Source organism: Fusarium venenatum, assembly GCF_020744135.1.
Source record: "Fusarium venenatum strain MPI-CAGE-CH-0201 chromosome Unknown EDB82scaffold_2, whole genome shotgun sequence".
NCBI lineage: Eukaryota > Fungi > Ascomycota > Sordariomycetes > Hypocreales > Nectriaceae > Fusarium > Fusarium venenatum.
In genome coordinates, this window is record NW_027072130.1 from 6,377,871 (window position 1) to 6,400,209 (window position 22,339).

General features: G+C 46.6%; 10 protein-coding genes across 10 annotated transcripts; 5 read left to right on the plus strand and 5 right to left on the minus strand.

Annotated features, from left to right (window-relative positions):
- Window positions 1-285: 285 nt before the first annotated feature.
- On the minus strand, window positions 286-942 carry EDB82DRAFT_500094 (uncharacterized protein). Its single transcript, XM_025735452.2, has one exon. The coding sequence runs from the start codon at window positions 894-896 to the stop codon at window positions 438-440; it is 459 nt and encodes a 152-aa protein (XP_025586158.1). The 5' UTR covers window positions 897-942; the 3' UTR covers window positions 286-437.
- Window positions 943-1,430: 488 nt separating this feature from the next.
- EDB82DRAFT_500095 (uncharacterized protein) lies at window positions 1,431-2,449 on the plus strand. Its single transcript, XM_025735454.2, has 3 exons — window positions 1,431-1,595; window positions 1,649-1,775; window positions 1,825-2,449. Exons 1-3 carry the CDS (start codon window positions 1,561-1,563, stop codon window positions 2,392-2,394), a joined length of 732 nt encoding a protein of 243 aa, XP_025586159.1. The 5' UTR covers window positions 1,431-1,560; the 3' UTR covers window positions 2,395-2,449.
- A 1,763-nt stretch (window positions 2,450-4,212) lies between these two features.
- On the minus strand, window positions 4,213-6,046 carry EDB82DRAFT_536778 (alcohol acetyltransferase). The gene is made up of 2 exons (XM_025735455.2): window positions 5,932-6,046; window positions 4,213-5,869 (listed from the first exon to the last, which is right to left on the minus strand). Exons 1-2 carry the CDS (start codon window positions 6,006-6,008, stop codon window positions 4,414-4,416), a joined length of 1,533 nt encoding a protein of 510 aa, XP_025586160.1. The 5' UTR covers window positions 6,009-6,046; the 3' UTR covers window positions 4,213-4,413.
- A 1,075-nt stretch (window positions 6,047-7,121) lies between these two features.
- On the plus strand, window positions 7,122-8,283 carry EDB82DRAFT_500099 (uncharacterized protein). Its single transcript, XM_025735456.2, has one exon. The coding sequence runs from the start codon at window positions 7,532-7,534 to the stop codon at window positions 8,117-8,119; it is 588 nt and encodes a 195-aa protein (XP_025586161.1). The 5' UTR covers window positions 7,122-7,531; the 3' UTR covers window positions 8,120-8,283.
- On the minus strand, window positions 8,203-10,418 carry EDB82DRAFT_177498 (major facilitator superfamily domain-containing protein). Its single transcript, XM_025735457.2, has 7 exons — window positions 9,934-10,418; window positions 9,787-9,880; window positions 9,358-9,741; window positions 9,046-9,309; window positions 8,833-8,999; window positions 8,547-8,781; window positions 8,203-8,487 (listed from the first exon to the last, which is right to left on the minus strand). The coding sequence occupies exons 1-7, from the start codon at window positions 10,089-10,091 to the stop codon at window positions 8,287-8,289; spliced, it is 1,503 nt and encodes a 500-aa protein (XP_025586162.2). The 5' UTR covers window positions 10,092-10,418; the 3' UTR covers window positions 8,203-8,286.
- A 377-nt stretch (window positions 10,419-10,795) lies between these two features.
- Window positions 10,796-12,605, minus strand: EDB82DRAFT_575357 (uncharacterized protein). The gene is made up of 5 exons (XM_025735458.2): window positions 12,576-12,605; window positions 12,144-12,524; window positions 11,313-12,094; window positions 11,134-11,264; window positions 10,796-11,085 (listed from the first exon to the last, which is right to left on the minus strand). Exons 2-5 carry the CDS (start codon window positions 12,228-12,230, stop codon window positions 10,838-10,840), a joined length of 1,248 nt encoding a protein of 415 aa, XP_025586163.1. The 5' UTR covers window positions 12,231-12,524; window positions 12,576-12,605; the 3' UTR covers window positions 10,796-10,837.
- A 22-nt stretch (window positions 12,606-12,627) lies between these two features.
- Window positions 12,628-14,947, plus strand: EDB82DRAFT_500105 (uncharacterized protein). The gene is made up of 4 exons (XM_065608616.1): window positions 12,628-13,165; window positions 13,243-14,074; window positions 14,123-14,444; window positions 14,489-14,947. Exons 1-4 carry the CDS (start codon window positions 13,114-13,116, stop codon window positions 14,876-14,878), a joined length of 1,596 nt encoding a protein of 531 aa, XP_065464914.1. The 5' UTR covers window positions 12,628-13,113; the 3' UTR covers window positions 14,879-14,947.
- Window positions 14,938-17,553, minus strand: EDB82DRAFT_567008 (glycoside hydrolase superfamily; the record flags this gene model as incomplete). Its single annotated transcript, XM_025735460.2, has 6 exons — window positions 17,378-17,553; window positions 17,002-17,313; window positions 16,794-16,951; window positions 16,352-16,746; window positions 15,902-16,304; window positions 14,938-15,852 (listed from the first exon to the last, which is right to left on the minus strand). Exons 1-6 carry the CDS (start codon window positions 17,466-17,468, stop codon window positions 14,938-14,940), a joined length of 2,274 nt encoding a protein of 757 aa, XP_025586165.1. The 5' UTR covers window positions 17,469-17,553.
- A 949-nt stretch (window positions 17,554-18,502) lies between these two features.
- On the plus strand, window positions 18,503-19,001 carry EDB82DRAFT_524926 (uncharacterized protein; the record flags this gene model as incomplete). Its single annotated transcript, XM_065609133.1, has 2 exons — window positions 18,503-18,585; window positions 18,629-19,001. 2 exons carry the CDS (start codon window positions 18,503-18,505, stop codon window positions 18,999-19,001), a joined length of 456 nt encoding a protein of 151 aa, XP_065464915.1.
- Window positions 19,002-20,546: 1,545 nt separating this feature from the next.
- EDB82DRAFT_545782 (cytochrome P450) lies at window positions 20,547-22,335 on the plus strand (the record flags this gene model as incomplete). Its single annotated transcript, XM_025735462.2, has 2 exons — window positions 20,547-21,569; window positions 21,616-22,335. The coding sequence occupies 2 exons, from the start codon at window positions 20,547-20,549 to the stop codon at window positions 22,333-22,335; spliced, it is 1,743 nt and encodes a 580-aa protein (XP_025586167.2).
- Window positions 22,336-22,339: the final 4 nt, after the last annotated feature.

A 22,339-nucleotide genomic window follows, 5' to 3' on the forward strand; every position in this document is an offset into this window, starting at 1 on the left:
ATGACGGAAGGGAAATGCGGGTTTTATCAACTACTAATTATATGACTAGGCAACAGTGTGTTATCACGTGGTAAGCTGGAACTTTCTAAAATAATGCTAGTCGCTTCTATCGCAACATAAAATCATCAGGGTATCAGAAACATTGGCCGCTAGAAGCATAAGAAACGAAATTGGTCAGTAAATTTATGATACTTAGACATAGGCTATTTATTGTTATAGTCTCAAGTTCCAAGTTCAACGTTTCTGCTGCCCACTAGAACATATATAAGTATTGATATCGAGCGTATTCTGGAATAGCATAACGACTCGATATTCCGAAATTGTTACAAGTATGGCAAGTCAAAAGCTTCATTTCTCTTTATTCTATAAACAATCTAGTGACTAGTGAGTAGGTTTAATGTCATGATCGTTTGTTTTTGGAAATGGTCTAATACAGCTCAAAGCCAAGACTTTTCCACCATCCTGCGCACTCCATCCATATCACAAAACTCAACAACGTTGCTGACCTTGGAGCCGTCCTCATTGAAGTCCAACACCCAGGAATGCTCCATCCCAACCACCTCTCCGTCGTGAAATTTCACATCGGTGATAGTAGTTGCTGCTGCTTTATGAGCCTCGGTATCTATAACCAGGTTTGCAATTCGAGTCCCTGTCACTAGGCTCTTTCTCATGTCTTGAGCCACTGCCGCCTCGTAGGCCTCATTGTTCAATGTAACCACTTCGGGAGCTCCGACAAGCGCCATGACACCGGCTGGAAGGAAGTGACGTTTGCAGTCTTCAGTGACGTCGCGGTTGATGATGGATGGGTCATTTGCTTCGCCGCAGTCCTTGTAAGCGCCTAAGAATTGTCTTGTTGTTTGTTCAATGGCCATTCTGAGTTCTTTGACAGAAGACATTCTGAATCTTGTGATATTGAGATTGTGTAGCGAGGGAAAGTTGAGTGAGGATTTGAACTATGTAGGAAAACATAAAACATGCTGATGTTCTGTTGGTTTTATATCTCTAATTCTTCGCTCACATAACGTCAGCTGACAAAGGTCTCCAGATTCTGCAATCCTTCGTCGCCTGTATGGCCGAGTTGTGCAAGCACAGTAAGCTCGATAAGATAAAGACAGCAGTTACGAATTCTTATGTCTGTGAGACGACTTGTTCCACATACTTTTAACACGTTTATTAGGTAGAAATGGCTTGGTCGCTGTGTAGATAGACGTTTCGTTTCACCGATCTATCTTCGAAGAAGTCGCTGCGGGAATAGTAAACATTCGGCCAAATTACCAGCCCGTCGGTTACCAAATGACTTGAAACAGAAAAGAATGACGGCATAGAACACAACATGTCACCCAGCGGAATGGTCGCAAACTCTATTGCCAGTGGCGTTAACAGTTCACCGCTAATCGGGCAATTAACCGAATCACGCGTCCAATTCATGAATCAGGTACCACGTCAGTGATGGGTACTTAACAATGAAAAACTCGCAACCTCTTAGTTTATCCTTTTGTCCGATCTCTCTTGATTCCACATGGGAGAAGCTGTGTCTCCTCATTTTGCACTTTCACCACCATGGACTTTCACAAGACAAGGGCGCGTATAGTCGAGTATGAGATTCAGATTCACCAGAAGTGAGACCGAGAGTTGACTTACGAAACAGGGCTCGTCAAAAGGGCGAGTTTACGGACTTTACATTCATTTGTGAGGGCGGAGACATACAGGTTCACAAAATCATCGTATGCAGCCAGTCTCCGGTTTTTCGCGCAGCATGTGCTGGTCAGTTCAAGGTACAAAAACCTTGATAAAGAGGCTGATCATTAGTTAACAAGTTCTTAGGAAGCTCTGTCTGGAACCTATGACTTGATGTCTGATCATCCCGACATGGTTCAGCTCATGGTCGACTATCTTTATACAGGCGACTATTCGGTTGATATGGACGCAGCCAACGAAGACGCAAGCTGCACCTCTTCCGCTCTTTCAACACATGCAATAATGTACTCACTAGGTGACAAATATGACATCGAAGGACTCAGAAGTCTATCGACCAAGAAGTACTGCTCAGAATTGCATGGTAGCCTGAGCACCAACGACTTTTTCTCGTCAATCCCCTATGTCTACGCTTTGACGCCTGAAAGCTCAAGAGATCTTCGGGACCCGGTCTTGTCATTCGCCCGGAACCTGTTAGGCGGTGAAGGGCCGACAACCTTGGGCTTTGTCCAAGAAGCGATGGACGAGTTGTTCATTGAATGTCCGGAATTTGTGAAAGAGCTTTTGTATTCTTTGTTAAAATCTCCCTTGATGGGTTATTGCCCTTGTACTGGGACAAGAGACATGGTGTCTATCGAAGCAAGAGAATGTCGTTGCAGGAAATGTGGTAAAAGCGGTGCAAGTCTGAGACGACCGTAGGGGAAAATGGAATTCTACATGCTTACATAGATACGTAGAACTGCGAATGATGAGGTCTTCTTTTCTTCCCCTTTCTGTACGTAACACTTCGAAAAAACAAATACTCTTCCACATGCATTGCCAGAACAGAGGACGTACTTGTTTTATGGTTTTGCCTTCCAAAGTCTGATGATGACATTTCAAGCTTACAGCTTTGTCAAGAAAGGTAGAGCAACCTTATTCTCACACAATACTTGGTGGTTGTACACGACTTCTAAAGTCTAGTACCGACTTTTTCCCTCGCTCTCAAGCTTTAAGTCACAGAAAGTAGGCTTAAGTAACCTTATTCTCAAACTATAAAAGCACTGTGAGACCTGCTAATCAGCCTACTTCTTCTTCCTTTGGCACAACCAAAGAAAACACCACTTTCAAATTGACATTTAAGCTTGAATACTGAAGTATCAAGCTGTCAGTCAATTTTCCCAGCTTGCCACACTCTCTAACCCCAGTTGCCGATACCAATCCTAGCTATGACAACGTAATGCCAGAACACAAGAGCATACAGAGGAAAGGATGTATCTACGTGCACATTCTAACCCTCAACCATGCCTAAATCTGTGTAATTCTCTGAGTGTTGTACATAATAAGGTTAGTCTATCTGTGCAGATTGTTTGGAAACTTATCTAGTAAAGTTCTCCGTGTAATAACTTAGTTTCCCAGTATGTACGTGACAGAGCAGCGACCTGGTTACGACGACAATAACTTAACTTTGTGGTGTGTTTGACTCATAAAAGAAGTTTCTGATGATCCCCAGATATTTATATAATGACTGATTCATTCCTCGCCTCTCCAACTCATTCCTCACTTCTTCTTACTCCTCCTGCTTTCCACCATTGACCTTTCTTCTGCTTCAGACCAGATAACTTCATCATGGTGTGGACGATTATTCTTACTGCCATCGGTATTGCATATGCTTTGGGTTATATTTGGGCTTTTTATTATACTGCAAGAAGAGTAAGAGAGCTATATCGAGCGAGTCGACTTTAGAAGCAACTACACAAACAGATAGGTAATCTCCGATTCCAGAAGTTGTTCCACAACAATCTCCCTGATACTCGAGTCTGTTGCATATCAGGTTTCCATTACCTTTCTTCTTTCCCTCTTCGTTCCTTGATCTTTTCCTTACTACTTCACCAAATCGTATCTCAACTCCTTGTCATCGACCTCTATCGACATCGGAAAATTCTACACCTCATACAATGAAGATCGGACTTGGGAACGTCTACTCCTTAACTGCCACGCGTTCGGCGATTCACAAAATCAAGCTAGGTGCCACTTCAGCTATTGAAGTGACTCCAATACATCATTAGCACTACTGGTGCAACGTCCTCTATACTACGATCAAGCTCAAATTCTACACGTCGGCTATTAATATCTTCACACATCTTCGAAGGCTTCAATAACTTCCTACTTCAACACTGAATGATGTGTATCGCATCTCGAAGGATACTCCACTTTGAACGGAGACAGCCCAGAGATGTCTGCACGTTTGGACAGGTGTGTCAGTTCTATACAGCTGCAGTCATGGTTATACTGACTCGATGTGTACAGAGATGCGTCATTGAAACGTTTGCTGGCACTTCCGAAGAGTTCTCAATGACTTTATTCCTTAGTCTTGCTCTCGTTTCTTCCTAGTTCTTTTGATCGGGTGTTTGGTACGAATGATGGATGTTACACTGGGGGACACTTTTTGTTTGTCTATGTAAGAGATGGGGAGGGCCCTGGTGTGAAAAGTCTGATTAATTGTCAAATGTACTAAGCTAGTTATCATTGACTATCGTATAATTCAATTATGGAGTCGATCCTGTTTTCAGGCGTCCGATATCTGTGGCACCTCCCCTGCAATGGTGATTATCCTTCACTTATATATATGCATTACCACTTCAACCCCCAACGATAAGATCTATCGACTTTCACTGCCATCCCTAATGGAACAAACAGTGGGAAGGTGAGCCTCGCGCATCTCTCCCGCTATTCAGTTCACATGGTGAAATTGATACAGCCATTCCGACCCAAACCATTTAACCACGTTTCAAGATCATTGGAAACACCTTTAGCCAGCCCATCATCAACTACTCCAATCTGCCAGCTACATGAAAGAGTGAGGCCTCTACCTTTGACTGAAACCACACTGAAAGTCAGAGCCGGTCCAGTCACAGATGCGCTTTGGGTAAATGTAGCATTATCCACCTTCCAACAGTCCCTAGTGACAGTATCGCCTGGCAATTCTCCTTGCATGACTCCCAGGTTACTAACCTCCCAGGAATGCGTACGTGTCTTGGAATTTTCCTTGAGATATGACTTCCAGTCAGTGATAAACTTGGCAAGTCCGATTGTATCATTCTTAGGGCCAAGCTTCAACTTGGCGGACAATCCTTCTCTTATCGACTTCGATACAGACCAAACTGTGTCCTCAATCTTTTTGTTTAGCTCACTATTCGCTTGAGCATCGTCAACCTGTTGCCTGATTGTCGCAACAAGACCTGGCTCGAAGACGTAAGGCCAATATACTACACTATTGATAGCTGTCTTTTTCAAGTCCACCGTTGCCATTCCTGGTGGCTGGAACTGTCTCAGGCAAACAGGTGTCCCGCATGAAAACGCGCGAGCTCTGTCTTTGGCGAGGCGGGTTGCCATTGATACTGAGATGAGGCTATGCAAAAGCCCAGTCAATGTCGTTTCCTGTTTGCGACAAGCGTCTAATACAGGCTTCAAAACATCATTCGCAAGAGTGGTCGATTTGAGACGAGTCTTGAATGGCTCCATTGTAATTGGTGCCCAGTCCGCGGTTTCAGGTTTGGCGGGTTTCGACTGCGATATTAAGTCTTGGCTGAAGGTAGAGAAGATGAAGTTCAGCGAAACTGGGAGCTTGAGCAGATGATGCAGTGGAGGCGTCAAGTCAGTAACTGGCACTTTAAAAGATCTGTCTTTCAAGCTGACAGCATCACTGTCTGCCTCTTTGTTGAGGCATGCAAGGAGACTGTCGTGAAAAAATCCTCCACTTTTCCCATCTGCTACTGTATGGTCCCAAGCAAAGATGACATCGACGTAATCACATTTTGCAGATTTCAAGATTGTTGCTCTCCACCCGGGCCTCGTCTCCAGATCAGTATACCGTTCATTGACCTGCCAGTCTAGAGCAGCATCAAATGCTGTTTTGTAGTCCTCTCCCTCGGAGATTGTCTGCCACGTGATGTGGTTGTTGAAGTCAATGTGGTCCAGTCGAACCCAATATTGCTTCTTTGACGCCTCATTAATTCGACCAACAGTGAAAAGAGGATGCTGAACAATAGCGCACGCAATTGCGTGCTCAAGTTTATGCTCGAGTTTTGATTCAGCAGTAGAACCTTGGAAGCTCTCTGCTACATGGTAGCGGCAAGCTATCACGCATCCAACATAGATACGTAGTGAATGCCCAGCAGCTTGGAAGCCTTCGCTATAGTTGGCGTTGACTCGTCAGTTTTAGTCTTGGATTAAGCATGCGTCATCGATACGAACATTGGGCTTAGTTTCCTTAGCACTTTGCTATCCTTTACGGAATTCTTTGGGGTCTGGCTTTTACGAAAGCGGTTCATCTTGAATGGGTGTAATGTAATGATGATCTCAGGTGTGGAATATAGCCAAGCTTTCAACCATTTATTCTTCTTCTAGAACATAAGATGCAATCTTAATGAAAAGGAGTCATTGACCCGTCTTACGATTAATCCCTGCCAAAGGTCACATTTAGGCGGAATTAATGCCTGTTTGGTGATGAATTTCAGGAGCCAAAGTTCTTAGGGTGCTGATACAATTTTTATGCTATTTATCAAAGTCGCCCCCATCGCCAATAAAAACGCTTCGTTGTCTCTACCTGCGGATGGTGTTTCTCTCAATTTCATGTATTTACTGTTAATAATTCCGTAAGTTTAGCTACGAGTGATCGACCCAAAACCTCGACTGCCCTGGCGTCGCGTAAACGAAAAACGACCAGGCTAAAGCGATTGGCACTTCTATTACAGGGGTCAAGGCGCTGCGCCATACGCTAAGTTCTTGGGCAGAAGTGGTGAGCCTGGGCTTTGAACAGGTACCCTAAAGAGGACAATTGAACGACATGATGTATTCCACCTCGCAGGTAAGCCCATATGCTGGTATAACACACATTAGTTTCGGAACCACGTGGTTCCTGTGATAGTGACCGATGGGAACATGGGATTTCATTCCTCAATTCAGAGTAGTCGGGAGCCATCAGCACGAAATGAGGAGCCCGACATGCTTGATGCGTTGAATACGAGAGCGAAAACAGCCGATATTACATACGTAGATATTGTTGTCGCGAGGTAATCCTACCGTTTTCTCAACAAATCGCTTCCGGCTTGACAATAAAGAGTCAGGTTTTGTCCCGACATCTCAAATCCCACTGTGATAACTGATAAGAGTAGCTGACAGCAACTGCGCCTTGCGCTCCTTGACCAACCAGACCAGCCATTCGGATTGACCTTCCTGAAGGATCAAGCTTAGGAACTAAAAATAACATTGGCTCAATCCTTGACGGAACTTACCTTTTCCTCCCGAGCCTTGAGACTAGTATGAGAGACAAAATAAATTAGACATCTTAGGTTAGGTTATGACCTGCTCTTAGGCTGGATATTATTTGTCCTGCAAGGTTAGATCCCAACATGTCGGCCATCCCACTTCCCTAGCCACGAGTCATTGGCGCGGAGGTGTCTGTCTTCAGTCTTAATACCCCACAACCGCTGTCAAATTAAACTGATGCATTTGGCACTCAATCTGACGGAATTCCCTTTGTCTCGATTACATCACAGTTCTAGAGATATTCCCCCGTCAATCTTTGTTGTCACAACAGCTGATGCTTACCAACAAGCTACTAAGCGTCTGTCTTTTGTGGTGTTTTGGTCCCTCTTTGAAGCCACTGACTGTGGATATGCGACACTCGCGCTGGGACCAATAAACCCTGGCCTCTCCTCTCGGCAGCCGATCCGGTACGTACGTCAGACGAAAGGATTCCACAGTCGGCCGCCTCAGCTCTTGGTCTCGTCAAGAGAGACCCGAGGTTCTGGTCGATCAGTTGGTTGACGTATCATTAGTGATATAGGCGAGCATGCGCTCGCAGCACCATTCCACCGTCACAATCCCCATTCCGCGCCATATTCCACCCCAGGTTGTTCTCGACTACATACAGACATATGAACCTATCCTTCGGCACAACCCTGGCATGGTATCATGGTCGCCATCAGCCATAAACTATGACACTGTCATTCATGACACCTTTTTCGACGCTTCGGACCCTAACCAGAGCCTTCGCTCCTACGAAGCCTATGAGATCGTTAGGCTTGGTCCGGGGGTGGGAAGGGATTGCAGATGGCCCATCATCTTCCAGAGAGTACCTAATGGAATCGTGTCGAGGACTGATGCGCCTGCAAAGGTCATCAGCTGGACTCAGTGGTATGTGAGAGCGCGACAGAATGAACAGGAAGCTTCCAGTGTTGGGACCCCTAGTACGGCAACACCGTCAAGCAGCGGGGACGAAGAGTGGGAACTGTATGGAATAGTGACGCTCGAGGCCCATCGAATGCTGATACCTTGGTGTAAGGGAAGTACACGCCTCTACCAGGAGGCAATCGGACAAGGAATAGTGGATGATGTCTGTTCAAAACATAGTGCCGAATCGTCAGGAGTAACATCATGACCATGGTAGTGGCGAGATGAAGTATCACGAAAGCGAGCTTGGACATCTCAAATACGAAAAATTTGTCTCTAAAGGGTGAATCAAGGCCCAACAGCAACTGCTATATCATCAATTTATATGCCCAATCTTGGTAGCCAGATGTATCTCGCCACAGCTGCCTGCGCGATTTAATACACGTAGCGGAAGTTGAGATTCTTCCTGTCAGTGATGTCTGAAAGCTCAAGATGATCCGTCGTCCCCTCCTGCAGATCAATGCTATTCTGTTGTAGTTTATCACGTCGCTTATTCTCACGGATAATCGTGAACCGTAGGAGGAGCATCGTCAGCGTCGAGACGCCAAAGCAAATCGTGGTCGCCAGGAAGCCGCTCTGTACTGGTATCAGCTAAGTTTCACACAAGAGAGTTCAGCATAGATGTATTGACTTACGGAGTATTCTGGGGCCTCTGATGGAAAGAAGAGAAAGGGTCCAACGATGTTCCCTGTTGTATAAGCCATGAACATCATAGCAGACGCGACACTCTTTTTAGTGAAGCCAGCGACGTTGGAAGCCACCATAGATAGTGCGATGGGAAAGCCAGCTGCGAAGGCCACAAAGACCCAGAGACCAAACAGTTGGCTCCCTTGGTTGGGTCCGTAACGAACAAGGAGGGAACCAGTAAGACTACAATAGTTAGCCGAGAATGATGGCACAGAGAACAGCTATATTGCCTACCTGATCAAGCTGAGACATGCACCGATGATAGTTCTATAGCCATCAAAGCGACTGCAGAGATATGTTGATCCAAGTGCAAAAAATGCAAGAATGGCACCCATAGGCATGTTGAGGAGATACACCTCGAGTCTACTGAAGCCAAAGCCAGCCATGACAAGACTGCTGAACTGTGAAGAAGTTAGTATCATCTTGGTTTCGAAGGTGTTTACTAACAGTAGTATGGGCACCATTGGGAATGCTAAAGGTAAGTTGGAACAGCATCAAGAGGAGAACATTGGGATCTGTGATGACCTCTCGAACCTGATCCCACTTAAAGTTATTATTCTTCATTCCAGTTTGGTTGCTTCGGATTCGATCGACCGCATCGATGCGCTGCTGTTCATTGAGGAAGCGCGCAGTACTAGGAGTGTCGGGCAGAAAGATAGCCAATACGATGGCCCAGACTAGAGTAATGAGACCGAAGATAATGAAAAGCCACTGAAAGAGCGTTAGCCACGTTATACATGGACGAACCAGTGTACTTACTCTCCAAGCAGCTATGGGACCTCCGATCTGAGCAATCCCATAAGCCAGTAAGCCACCCATCATCGTTGCAATAGCATTGCCCAAGAACCAAATTCCATGTCTGAACGGTTGTTCTTCTCGAGTATACCACATTCCAGTGATAAGAGAGAAACCTGGAGAAATCGAAGCTTCTGCTACACCAAGGAAGAAACGTGCTACGAGAAGCCCTTCAAAATTCTGGACTGCAGCGTGACAGCACAGCACGATAGCCCAGGCCAAACTCGAGCCAGCCAGATATCTTCCGAGTGGAAGGCGGACCATCAGAAAAGAGGCTGGGTAGCTGAAAGCAAGGTAGCCGAAGTAGAAAGCACTGCTACACCAGCTGTATCTTGATCCAACGAGATCCTGATAGTGTTAGTAGAAGACTTGACAATTGGTAAGGGCACTGACCAAATCGTCGATTATTCCCATGATCGAAGAGAAGTTCAGTGATTGCTTGTCAAGAAATTGTAGTGTATAGGAAACAAGGAGTAGTGGCATAAGACTGGAATGACATGTTAGGCTCTTTTCACCCACATGATAGCCCATTCAACATACCAAAGATCGATTCTTCTTAATACTTTCCGACCTCGTGCTCTATTGTCGACACCCTCTTCAGCAACTTGTATCGAGCCCTGGAGACTCAAAGTCTCGCCCATCTTGGCATCAAGATCTTGATGGGGGAGATTGGTCTTGTCTGCCTTATCTGCTGTCATATTGTAGATATATAATGGATGTTTGTGATTGAAAAAGTGCTGTATGCCCAAAGCTGGGGATTGAAGGCTGTTAAGTAGACGACGACATGTACCAGGTCGATGATCTAGACCAGATGGCGTTGTTATCTCTCCTCAATTGATCAGGGTATCTCCACCCCCGCAAAGATAGTGTATCTATCGCCCTTAGAAGAGTCTGGGGTTAATCATGCCTCATCACTCCAGATATCGCTTGAAGCAATGCGATCAAAACATAAAATTTCTACCCGTCTGGAAGAGCCGTTCCTTCAGCTCGGGTATCATGATAGTGTGATTGGGTAGCTCGGCAGGGGAAGATTGTTTACACATAGATTGCGTCGCTGGGGATGCCGATTGGTCAACTCGGCTAATCAGTAGCAATCTGAAGGTTCCCCGATGATGAGACTCGGGGAGTCGATTTGCAGTAAAGCCTGTCTACCGGACCCAACTCATTGGGAATGCGGTCCGTGATGCGGGGGGCGGCATCTAGTTTAGCCTGGTATGCTTTCTATTCCTCGGCGTGCGTTTGGTTTCGTGTGATGACGATGGCTCATTTGCGTTGAACGTCATGACTTGTGACAACGTATTTACCAGGGTTAAGATTGACGTCGGCAGTTGTCATAGAGCACTCTTGGATGGTAGATGCAGAAGAGGCCACAAATTCTGTAACAAGATTCAAAGTTCAGAGTAGTAAAAAAATATGCTTTTATTATCAATCCATTGCGGGATCATCAAAGTCTATATCCAATAGGTTCAACATTTTGCTTGAACTCATCCCTTGCCTTCTCTAATAGCTCAGGCTGTAGAAACAACTCGCAAGCTGTGGCTGCCAATCCTTTTCCACAATCCAAAGCTCTAATCAGGGCTTCCTTTGTTCCTGCGGCATCGGCAAATTTGGGTGTGTGAGGTTGGACACCGGGGTCTTCGGTTCCGATGGAGAACATGGGGTGGATTCCTGGTAGACAATATGACACGTTGCCTAAACTGTTAGATTATAGTGGTTAAGTAATGTTGATAGTATACTTACCCATATCTGTTGATGCGCCCATGGGTGGTTGATTCGCATCGCCAATAAAGTCCCTCCCGAAAGCCTTCATGTGCTTGGTGAATTCTGTAGACATGGAGATATTCGGTCGAAGTTCCATGTAATCTTGATCACTGTATGGGAGTTAGTACTGCCTTGGCAACGAATATGAAAGAAATCACCTGTCACATGTGCACTTCACATCGCATCCTGTTGCCATAGCCCCTGCCTTAAAGCATGCCTCGACCTTTTTAGAAATATCCTTGACCTGTTCAACACCCGCAGCTCTCAAATAATACTCCAAATCAGTCGAGTCAGGAATGATATTTGGCTCAGAGCCACCTCTTCGGATGACGCCATGTATCCTTTCTGTAGGCTGTATCTGTTGCCTTAGGAGAGAAATGTTGACGTAAGACGATACCACAGCGTCAAGAGCATTCTTTCCATCCCAAGGCGCATTTCCGGCATGGGCACTTTGCCCTGTAAATGATACCTTGAGTTGTCTTCTTGCGCTCGTTTTGGCAGCAGAAACACCATCAACGGTATCGGAATCGGGAGGCGAAAGTCTTCCCGTAGGGTGAGCCATCAAGCAGGCGTCAACACCCTCGTACGCACCAGCCTTAATAAGATGCACTTTTCCGCCGCCACCCTCTTCAGCAGGAGTTCCAAGAAGTCGCACTCTTCCGGGGATGTTGCTCTCGCGCATGATTTCGGCTGTCGCCAAGAAAGCAGCGATCGAGCTCGTAGCAATGAGGTTGTGTCCGCAAGCATGGCCGAGACCAGGAAGTGCATCATATTCAGCATTGAAGACGATGAGCCTTCCGCCTTTGCCGTATTCCACTTGAAAGGAGGTTTGGATGTCGTATGCATGTCGCTTCACATTATAGCCCAGTTGTTGCATGAGATTGCAGATATTGTCGTGGGCTTTGAACTCTTTGTAATTATATTCCGGGTTTTCGTGGATCTGTCTCAATGTTAGAGACGTAAAGACGACAGGGATTGTGATGACGTACCTTTTTACAAATCTCAGCCAGATCGTGCTCATGATGTGAGACGGATCGGGAGATTCTCTCATGAAGCTCTTCAGTGGAAAAAGACATTTTGTAATAATGAAATCGGTAGTCAACAAATTACCGGCCGTAGTTCATTCTGGGAATAAGAACGGGCTTGGCTTTCGCCTTATATGAACATTAACTCTCTTCTTTTATTAGCTCCTTTCCCCACGGCTCGAGAACCTCGCATGAGACAATCCCCCAAGCCTGGACTATCGTTACATCACATGTGCCACCTCGTTAAACGCTCAGCCCGTGCAATCCTCTGTCAGAATCAGGAAACTCCGAGAGAAGGAAATACTACCAACTTTGTTACTTCTTTTGGATAAAACTTCTCGCTAAGTAAGGGATAGACGGCTCAGAGAGAGGGGGGTCTGTGCTAAAATAGCCGAGCGAACCAATTACAGGCTGGGAGTCTGACGCTACTTGGCTTGAGGCTGAACTGAACTGTTGCGTTTCGGGCTGTAAATTTCATGAGTCGGCAAATTCGACTCAGAAGGGAGTATCTTTATCCCAAGCAAATCGCCAGACATCTACGATGACATTCTGAGCCATCCTTGAACAGACCCTATTGCAATCGTTCCAGAAAGAGAAGTTCTTACCAACGTTTCTTCTCCTTTTTGACCCCATACGCAACGGAAAACCCGGATATGACGGAGTAAGCTAAGCTATCCACGCACTAAACTCAAACTCTATGCTTCGTGTGTATTCCCTGTATCCCAAGCCAAGATTTTTCTTTACTCCGAATTTCCGTTATCAAATCTTACTAAACAAGCCTGCAGAAAATCTGCAAGCCGAGACTTGAACGCCCGCAAGTAAAATAAGCAAATATCGAAGCTTACCATCCCATCTCTTCAATGCCACCAAATGATACAGTCATCGAGTCAGGCGCCTCGTCCTCCCCGTACTCCCACGACTCAAAGTACTTGGTATGAGCTCAAGCTCCCCTGTCGCCGATCGGCGAAAAGCGAGGTCCAAGAATGGTGCGTGCCGTGGCATCGTTGTTGTCCTATGGTCCGTCTTATTTCCGGTATCGCTGCTAATTTTGCTTTCTATCTAGGCTGCTTGACGTGTCGCATCAGAAAGGTCAAATGCGACGAAAGCAGGCCGGTCTGTAAAAGATGCGAAAACAGCCCCAACAAATGTGAATGGCTTGAGCCGGGACAATCGTTGAGTGCAAGGGGACAGCCTACTAAGAGCTTTTCGAGTCCTGTTGGCTATGGAAGTCCCAGACTCATTGCGTCGAGTGAATCGCCAAATACAAATCTGACCCCGACCGACTCGGCAAGCCCAGCCGACTTCCACTCACAAGGGAGTAGTTATGAATCACCACGGCCCTCTCTATCAGCAGCCCATATTGCCCTTGCCAACTCGCTTCATTTGAGCTCCGAGGATCGTGCAGCGTTTGCGTATATTCCTGGCTCAATATTAGTCTTGAGCTATGGGAAACTGTGGCCATGGAGTAACTTCTCATATATCTACACGCACATCGCGAGTCAATACCCTGGGGTGATGAGAAGCTTTATTGCAGTCGCAGACATGGAGCTCAGAGCAAAGGATCTCCTCACCGCACAGGACGCTATCGACCCAGCTGGGGTTCTGGAAAGGGCAAGTCGACTAGGGTCCGCTGCAACCATTCATTATGCCCAGGCTCTGCAAGATTTATCGTCTTTACTAGATCATATCTGTCAGACAGCAGAACAGAGTTGTGATGTCGACGCTTTGTTCACTATGTGGTTCCTTATTCTGAGATACGAGGCTTACGATTCAGAAACCATTGGGTCATCTTTATTGCATCTCGAAGGAATTAGGTCTTTCTTAAGACCATATCTGCAAGGGGATAGACAGAAGAGATTACCATGTGTAGCACAGGCTATGCTGCTATACACTCTGTAAGTTAGTGACCAAAACTTACTTTCGCGCATACTGATAGATTCTAGGTATCTGGATGCAGATTCGGCTACAGGGAATGCCAACAGCGGCCAATTCTGTCTCGACTTTCTCTCCCGTGATGCTCACGAATACATTTCCCATGAACATCTCTTTCTTAGCGTGAGATCGGCTCTTCCTAAGATGTGGGGCGAGCAATATCCTGTATCCGAACTTCTCGATGATCTAGAAAACTACCGCCCGCTACGTCTCTATCATCTGTGCCAAGGAGCAAAGTTGGAGCTTCTCAGGCTCGCGAGATCAACGACACATGATGGATCGGAGGAAGGCAGTCTGAAAAAACTCTGGCGACATGTTGAAAATTTCGGTGATGTATGGGAATGCCTGAAAATTGAGGTCTTCGCTAACAGTTATAGGAATTTGTAGATATCCTACTCCTTGCCAAGAAAACCCCCAGTTCGGGTGGTAAACGTCTCATGTGGACAGTCTATGCTGCAGCCCTCGACTTCCACGCCCTTCAAATCCTATGTTCAAGCCTAGACACCTACCACGAAACATCATTCAAGCCTGAAACTTGTCTCTCATATATCTTCACTGTGGCGACCAAAGCATTAACCGAAGATCCACGCCAAATTTATCGTTTCATGTGGTCACTTTCTGTGGCATTGGGTAAAATGCAGGGACATAGTAGCCAGGCTTGGCTATCTACACAACTTGCCAGGGCGCGGGTTTTGTTACCACGGTTTGGTGTTCCGGGATTAGTTCTGGAGCAATGCATCGGACTTCAGATAAGTAACGAGGGATAACAGAACCTCGGTTGCGTAAAAGTGTATTTATTCTAGTTCTATTCTTGAAAGTTATAGACTTAACCATTGATGGTAAAGGATTCCGTCAATGGAAGATTGCGACTGCTTCCGCCGACAAAGATCGTGTAGTTGCCAGACTGTAGTACCCAGTCCTGCTTGACGACATCCCAAACGCTGAGATCTCGTCTCGTGATCTCGAATGGGATCTCAACAGAGTCGTCCTTGTCCAGTCTCACCTTTTCAAAGCCTCGGAGTTGCTTGGGTGGGCTGTTGGGTATAGCAATGTAGAGTTGTGCAACCTCTTCGCCACTTCTCTCACCGATGTTGGAAATTGTTGCTTGAACAGTGGCATATGTTTCCCAGATATCGCCAGGGGCGGCAGAAGATGCTGTCTGACCAACCTTCACGGATAGTGAAGAGTAGTCGAACTTGGTGTAACTTAAACCAAAGCCAAACTCGTATCTCGGTGCGATATCCCGATCATCGAAAGAGCGGTAATCAAGATAGACACCCTCTGTAAAATCGCACTGAGGGTCCGTACTATCTCCCTCTCGTCCACAGGGCGCATACGGTGTATAGTCGCTCTCATTCTTCGCAATGGTGTAAGGTAGCTTTCCCGAAAAATCGGCTTCGCCATATAGCAGTTTCACCAGTGCTTCACCACTATCTTGGCCGGGAAGATGAGCGATGATGGTAGCCGTGATGTTGGGATGCTCGATCCACTGGTCGACCAGACGAATACCAGCCGCATGAATGGCTACGATAGTGTTTGCGCACTTGGATGCGACGTTGAGAATCAGACCATCGCTGAAGTCGTCATGGAGACCATCGCGATCCCAGCCTTCTGTCGCCATGGCGTTGATAAAGACAAGGCAGACGTCGCTTGCGCCGTTGACATCCGGATCAGGGGAAGAGAGATCCCAGTTGACCCAACCTCCGTCTTTAGAGGCTCTTTGCTGAATAGCACTGAGGGGCTGGTTCATATTAGACAATTGTTAAGAAACTTCAAAAGGATGGACTCACATCGCTGATGTATGGAGGTGAATTGGCAGCAGCTCTTCCACCAGAGACGATGGTTCCTCCTCTGGCAGCTTGATCGAAGTGATGTTCATCGCCAAGAACAGCTTGCCCCATCTCTGGCGAAGACGCATATCCAAGCTCGAATAGTTTGCCGGTGTTCTTGGTCTTGGCAACCGTAGCATCATATCCAAAGACAGAGATCATCTTGGGGTTCTTCTTGAAAGGAAGCGCGTGGTTCTCATTCTTGACAAGTACATGTCCTGCGATGGCGCCTTCGAGTAAAGTTGGTCGTGATTCGGGAATTCGAGCTTCTACCTGTTCGTGGGGAAGGGAGAGATTCTTCATTCCGATACCAGGAGTTGGAAAGGCGTTGTCTTGGCCAACGAGATACCAAGCAGCGAGGATTCTGGAGAACTGTCAGCAAGAGTAAGCTGAACTGTGAGCGATACAAACCTGGTAGCCATATCAGTAACTCTGTCCTCCTTGACACTACCATTTCCGACCGCCATGGTCAAGTTCTCTCCCCAGAATCCCCCCATAGGCATAACCATGTCGAGTCCTGCATTTGCGCTTTCAAGATTGTGCTGGGCATTCCAATCCAACAGTACAAACCCGTCGAATTCAAGCTCAGACTTGAGAATTCCATTCATCAACTTACTATTCTCACAAGCATAGGTGCCGTTCACGCGGTTATACGCGCACATGACCGATGCAACGCCTGCTTTGACGGAATCGACGAAAGGCCAGAGATAGTACTCGTGAAGAGTTTTGTCATCAATGTTGGAGGAGACTGCCTCAATGCCGTGATATGGGCGACGATAAGTCTCTTGCTCGTTTGCGATGAAGTGCTATAGATGTCAATTTTGAAATCTCTCTCAATGCAGGACCTGCTGACCTTAACATTGGCGATGACTCCAGCATCCTGGTGTCCGATGATGGATTCTGCGCTGAGTTTGCCTGTGAGGTAAGGATCGACTGAGAAGCCTTCCCAGTTACGACCACCAAGTGGTGTTCTTCCCAGAGGTCCAACGTTGGGGCCAAGCAGGACATTTACTTGAAGACTGTCAGTATCCTACAGCAATCGTTTCCTGCTGACTACTCACCTCCTTTGGCCTTGAACTCCTTTCCCATATAGTAGCCCCTCTGGTACGTCAAGTTCTTATCCCAACTTGCACCAACATGTAAAGCAGATGGGTACGAATTCACGAGGTCAGTTGCTCTGACGCCATTGCCGGCATCGTGGAGGCATAATCCCGGCCATCCTAAACGCGGTATCGTTCCAGTGTTACCAGCGCAGACGTTGTCGGCAGCAAAACCACGCGTCACATTGACTTTTTCTTCAAGCGTCAAGTGCGCGACAAATTCTTGGGCTTTGAAGTAGGCGCTCTTCCAGATGCCTCTGCCTTCGCCTTGTGCTGTATTTGGAGGTTAGCTTCACGGCAGTCAGGGGTATTTTGGTGGGTAAGCTAATTGACTTACGCGATGGGTACTCTTCGTGGGTAGGCTCAGCAGGGCGCGATAAGACTCCTGTCGCTTGCAAAGCAAGACACAATAATTGAGAAGGCCACATACTGAGTGTTTTTGTCAAACTCTCATGACGTGAATTTGTATTGTTGATGCTGAGTATGTGCTTGTTATTTATCAGTGCACTTCCTTCATTGCTTTGTCTCACGCTCAACAAGATAGCCGAAGGTTAACCGTTGATCCACTAGAGTAACGTCACAAACAGGGATTGTGGAAGCTCCGTCAACTCCAACAGGTCTTCATCCCAGTCTCTGGACTCACCGCCAAGTAAATTGGCAAATCGGAGGGCTTTCCGATGGTACAGGGTAGCACTCTTCACTTGTTGATCTTCTCCCAAGTTGCAACCCGGGCTGCCGGAGCCTTGAAGGAACGAACGAGCTTCCCCGCAATCAAACGACTGATAAGATGTTTCCATGCAGTTGTTCTGTCTGATTCATCATCATATGTATAAAATTGTGACTCCGCCACTTTGAACCACTCGTTGTATTCTTACGGCTCAAATAAAGCGGCAAGTGAGCGTTACAATGAGCAAGAAGCTAATATGCTCCATCGCTGGATCACCGAGCTTGTCGTAAAACCGAGTCGCGAGCCGAACAGCACAGCATGACTTTCGACAGTCCTTTCCAGGACGTGGGGGTTCGAGTTACGCAGGACTGAGTTGTATATCTTTATTTTTGGTGAAGAAAGGCTCTGTCACTGGACCTGGTATTCCATGTCTCTTCTGTGTAACATAATTATGGTGGCATAGTCCGCCCTACTATGGTGAACTCGTATTGATCAGATGGTTATTGGTAAACAACGTGAGGCGAGCGACGTCGCGATCATGATTGACCGAGCGAACCCGAAGGGTTCAAAGCACATACAAGGCAGTGCCAAAGAAGTCTTGTGATCAATATATGTTGCGTTGAGGCCCCCTAGATCACAACAACTGGACGCCATAGTGTGAGATGGAGCAGGCTGTGCTGACCACCTTTGCAAAGACAAAAGCTATGCTATGTTCCAAGTCAAAATTGAGGCTCTGTGGCAGTTCTGTGTCAAATGATGCCAGTATTATATGATCACTCGCCCATTCTCCCATCGATGTCGAACGAAATCTTCGTTCGTAAAGACCTGGCTCAAAATAGCTTCAAGGAGCAAACCCAACTCACCATCCGTCAGGGCGCGTAGGATCAAAAGCCATGATGCACGTAACCTACAGACAAGAAGCTCTTCTTCATCATCATTTACCCCTTCGCATGCGTCGAGCAGTACAGAAGGCTGTGAGACACCAGGAAGCACTTTCTCAACACCAGAGCAAGATGCACCCAAGTTCGGCCGATGTACACCAACTAGGATACCAGGATTTGAGCTCAAAGGAAACAACACCAAGCTTGCAGAACTACTTGACACCTCCAAGTCTGATGCCTCAAGGCGGAAATGGGATCTAGAAAAGGTTGAGAAAGAGTTAGAACGCCACAAGAGAGAAACTCCTACCCTGAAACAAGAGAAAGTCAAGCTCAAGAAGGACAACGCCAAGCTTGTGAAACAACTGGAAGAATACAAATCTGAGTCTGCTAAACAGCAAGCGTCAAAGACATAGGTACCAAAGCAAATCGAGTCAGAAGGTCAAACTATCAGTGCTATAACAGAAGGAAACCCGGTTGCTTCTACGGAATGGACAGCAGAAACCATCAACCATGCAGCCACTTAAGACAATGGCAAGGTATCAAAGCACGAAGAAGAGAAGGATGCAGAACACCAGCCAGACGAGCCACAAGAGGACCGCAACGAGAGCGAGGAAGACAGGGGGAAAGCTCTTCTAGCGCTAGAATTTACATTGACACTTGGCAAAAAGCAACTTTGGAGACTTTTGGCCACCAAAAGTGGTGTGGTCTTTAACCAAAATACCGAACCAGACGCGAATGAGCAGCAGGGTATGGATGAATGTTCAGCTCGAGGCGGTACAACTGTGGTTGGGACTCCAGCTCTTGTGGCGTTGGCAGAACGACAAGTCGTCCCTTTGGAAAAATCTGTCCCTAAACTCCATCCAGAAGTGGTATCTGTTGATAATTCACAATGGCGAAGGAGTAATAAAGCAACCAAGGTACACAAACGCAGGCTCAAAGAAGACAAGGAATCTCGTCAACATAAAGACGCGCGACACCGCCATCGGTCTAACAGTAGCAAGAAACGGCATACGCCAGCAAGTAAGACTCATCAAATCCAGAAGCAAGACAGAGTTGGAACACGGCTTGCATGGATCAGGCGTTTGAAGCACTCAAAAAGCTTTTTGCAGACATACTTCATTAAACGCATCTTCGATCTGCGATGCATGGTTAGGAGCAGTGGTAGGATCTGACGATGAGCTGTTTTTCTTGATATTTTTACAGGCGCTCTTATATTCGACAAAGCCGAGAAATTGTCGAATACCCCAGTGGACAGGCAGTCTTTTCCGACGAATTACGATAAACCTCCATGGCTAACTACCGGTTTTCAATATTTCTGTATAGCTATCACAGTTTGGATATCTTCTATAGCAGTTGATGAGCAGCAACAGATTGAGTAATATTTTGATCACAGAATGACAACAATACTGTAATTCTATGCTTGTTTATTGCCAAGTGATGACTCTCTTGACAACTGAGATGTTCGTAAACGCAGAGTCAGCTTACCTCAGACGGGATAAGCCATGCGCACCGCGGATCATTCCAACAGGTTGCATTATCTCGGATCCTGCAAGAGAATACGAAAATAAGATCAGATGTAATCAGTACTGACAGTACAAGAGCCGAGAAAATTGATTGCTATCTCTTTGACTTTCACCCACATGTCGGTCTTGCGAAGATATATTGCCATTTGGACAAGCCATTGCACACACTTTCAGACCCTACAGCGTAATGGATCCCCGCTGACAACGCCGCTAACACCGAAGTGGTTTGATGCTGCAATAGCACAGCCAGTGGAAAGGCTCAGCTTGCAGTTAGTACACGTTAGTTGCCTGCCATCATAATTACAGTACTAAGAGCACACTATAAGCATTCGGCAGTTACCATGTAGATAGCATATGGCGGCGTATAAAGAACAGGCGTCGCATCAAATCTCATGCTTACGCCAACAAACACTCCTTCATCATCCATCAATGACCATGTTGTCTCACCTTGTCGAGCTGTACGGACAAGCGCCTACAAGCTTCATCTTGACGCTTATCCTCTCCATTGTCAGTACTCTCTATCTCATACGACGTGCCCTCCTCCCTAAGCCGATCCCAGGCATCCCATACAACAAAAATGCAATCAATTCCATCATGGGCGACATGCCCGAATTCAGAGCAGCCAAGAACCGTCGCGAGTGGTGGGCACTACAAGCTGTAAAACATCAATCTCCCTTGGTCCAAGTTTTCATGAAGCCGTTTGGGCTTCCCTGGGTTTTTGTAGCGGATCATTTTGAAGCATCGGATATTTGCATGCGACGACTCAAAGACTTTGACCGAGCGGACATCACAAGACAGCAATTTGGCGGGCTGACACCGCATCATCAAATCACGCTCAAAACATCAGATCCACAGTTCAAGAGGAATAGAGAACTGGTTCGTGATCTGATGTCAACTAGTTTCCTCCAACAGGCCACAGCTCCTCAAATTCACCACAAGTTCTCGACTCTGATGACCCTTTGGGATCGCAAGAGACAATTATCTGGAGGAAGACCATTTGACATCTCGCACGATATTCACAATGCGGCATTCGATATAATCCTGGGAGCCTCATTTGGTGTCGATTCTGGGCAGGGACAGATCGGAAAAGAGCTTGACGAGCTCCGAAGCAAGACCATGACTGGAGGAGATGATGACATGTTCGAGTTTGAGCGTGTCCCATTCTACGATGAAGAGCTTGGCTGCTTCGATGTTTTGATTGAAAGTTTCAACGTTTCGATGAGATCGCCCTACCCACTTGTCAGCCACTTCCTTTATCGCAACTTGTCAGCGAAGATGAGGGAAGCCAATGCAATGCGCGCTAAATTGCAAGACCGAGAGATTGCCAAGAGCATCGAAAGAAGGAAAAAGGGCCAACCACAACGCTGTGCTTTAGACAACATGATGGCTCGCGAAGACGCGATTGCCGAGAAGGAGGGACGTAAACCTGATTACAGAAGCCAAGCGATTCTTAGCGAGGTATGTCATGAATATCTATACTTGGGAGCTAATCTAACCTTTAAAGCTACTTGGGTATCTCGTCGCTGGTCACGAGACAACCTCAGGTGTTCTAAGATGGGGAATGAAGTACTTGACGAAAGATCAGCGTGTTCAGTCGACTCTCCGTGAGGCATTCCGCACAGGCTACGCTGAAGCACTCGAACAGAAGCGCGTTCCAACCATGGACGAGGTTCTGAAAGCTCATATCCCATACCTCGACGCTGTTATCGAAGAGATACTCCGCCACGCACGGGTCGCTCCCATCACTCTTAGAGAAGCCGTTACAGATACACAGATTCTCGGTTACCACATCCCTAAGGGAACTACCATCGGCTTTCTAGGAAATGGCCCTGGAGTCATGATGCCTAGTATTCCTGTTGATCCCAAGAAGAGATCCGAAGCTTCTCAAGCACACGTGAACAAGATGGAACTTTTTGACGAATCGAACATTTCCCAATTCGTTCCAGAGAGGTGGCTCACTACACAGACTAACGAGAAGGGAGAAAAGGTTACCATTTTCGATCCCAACAACGGTCCTCAGCAAGCGTTTGGCCTGGGGCCTCGTGCATGCTTTGGAAAGAAATTGGCATATATGGAGATCAAGGCCTTCTTTACGTTTGTGTTCTGGGAATTCAAGTTGGAGCCAGTAAAGGCTGAGTTGGCAACGGATGAAGAGATGGTAGCGTTGACGAGAGCGCCGAAGAATGTTTATGTCAAGTTGACAAAGGTTGAATGTTGTGGATAGAACT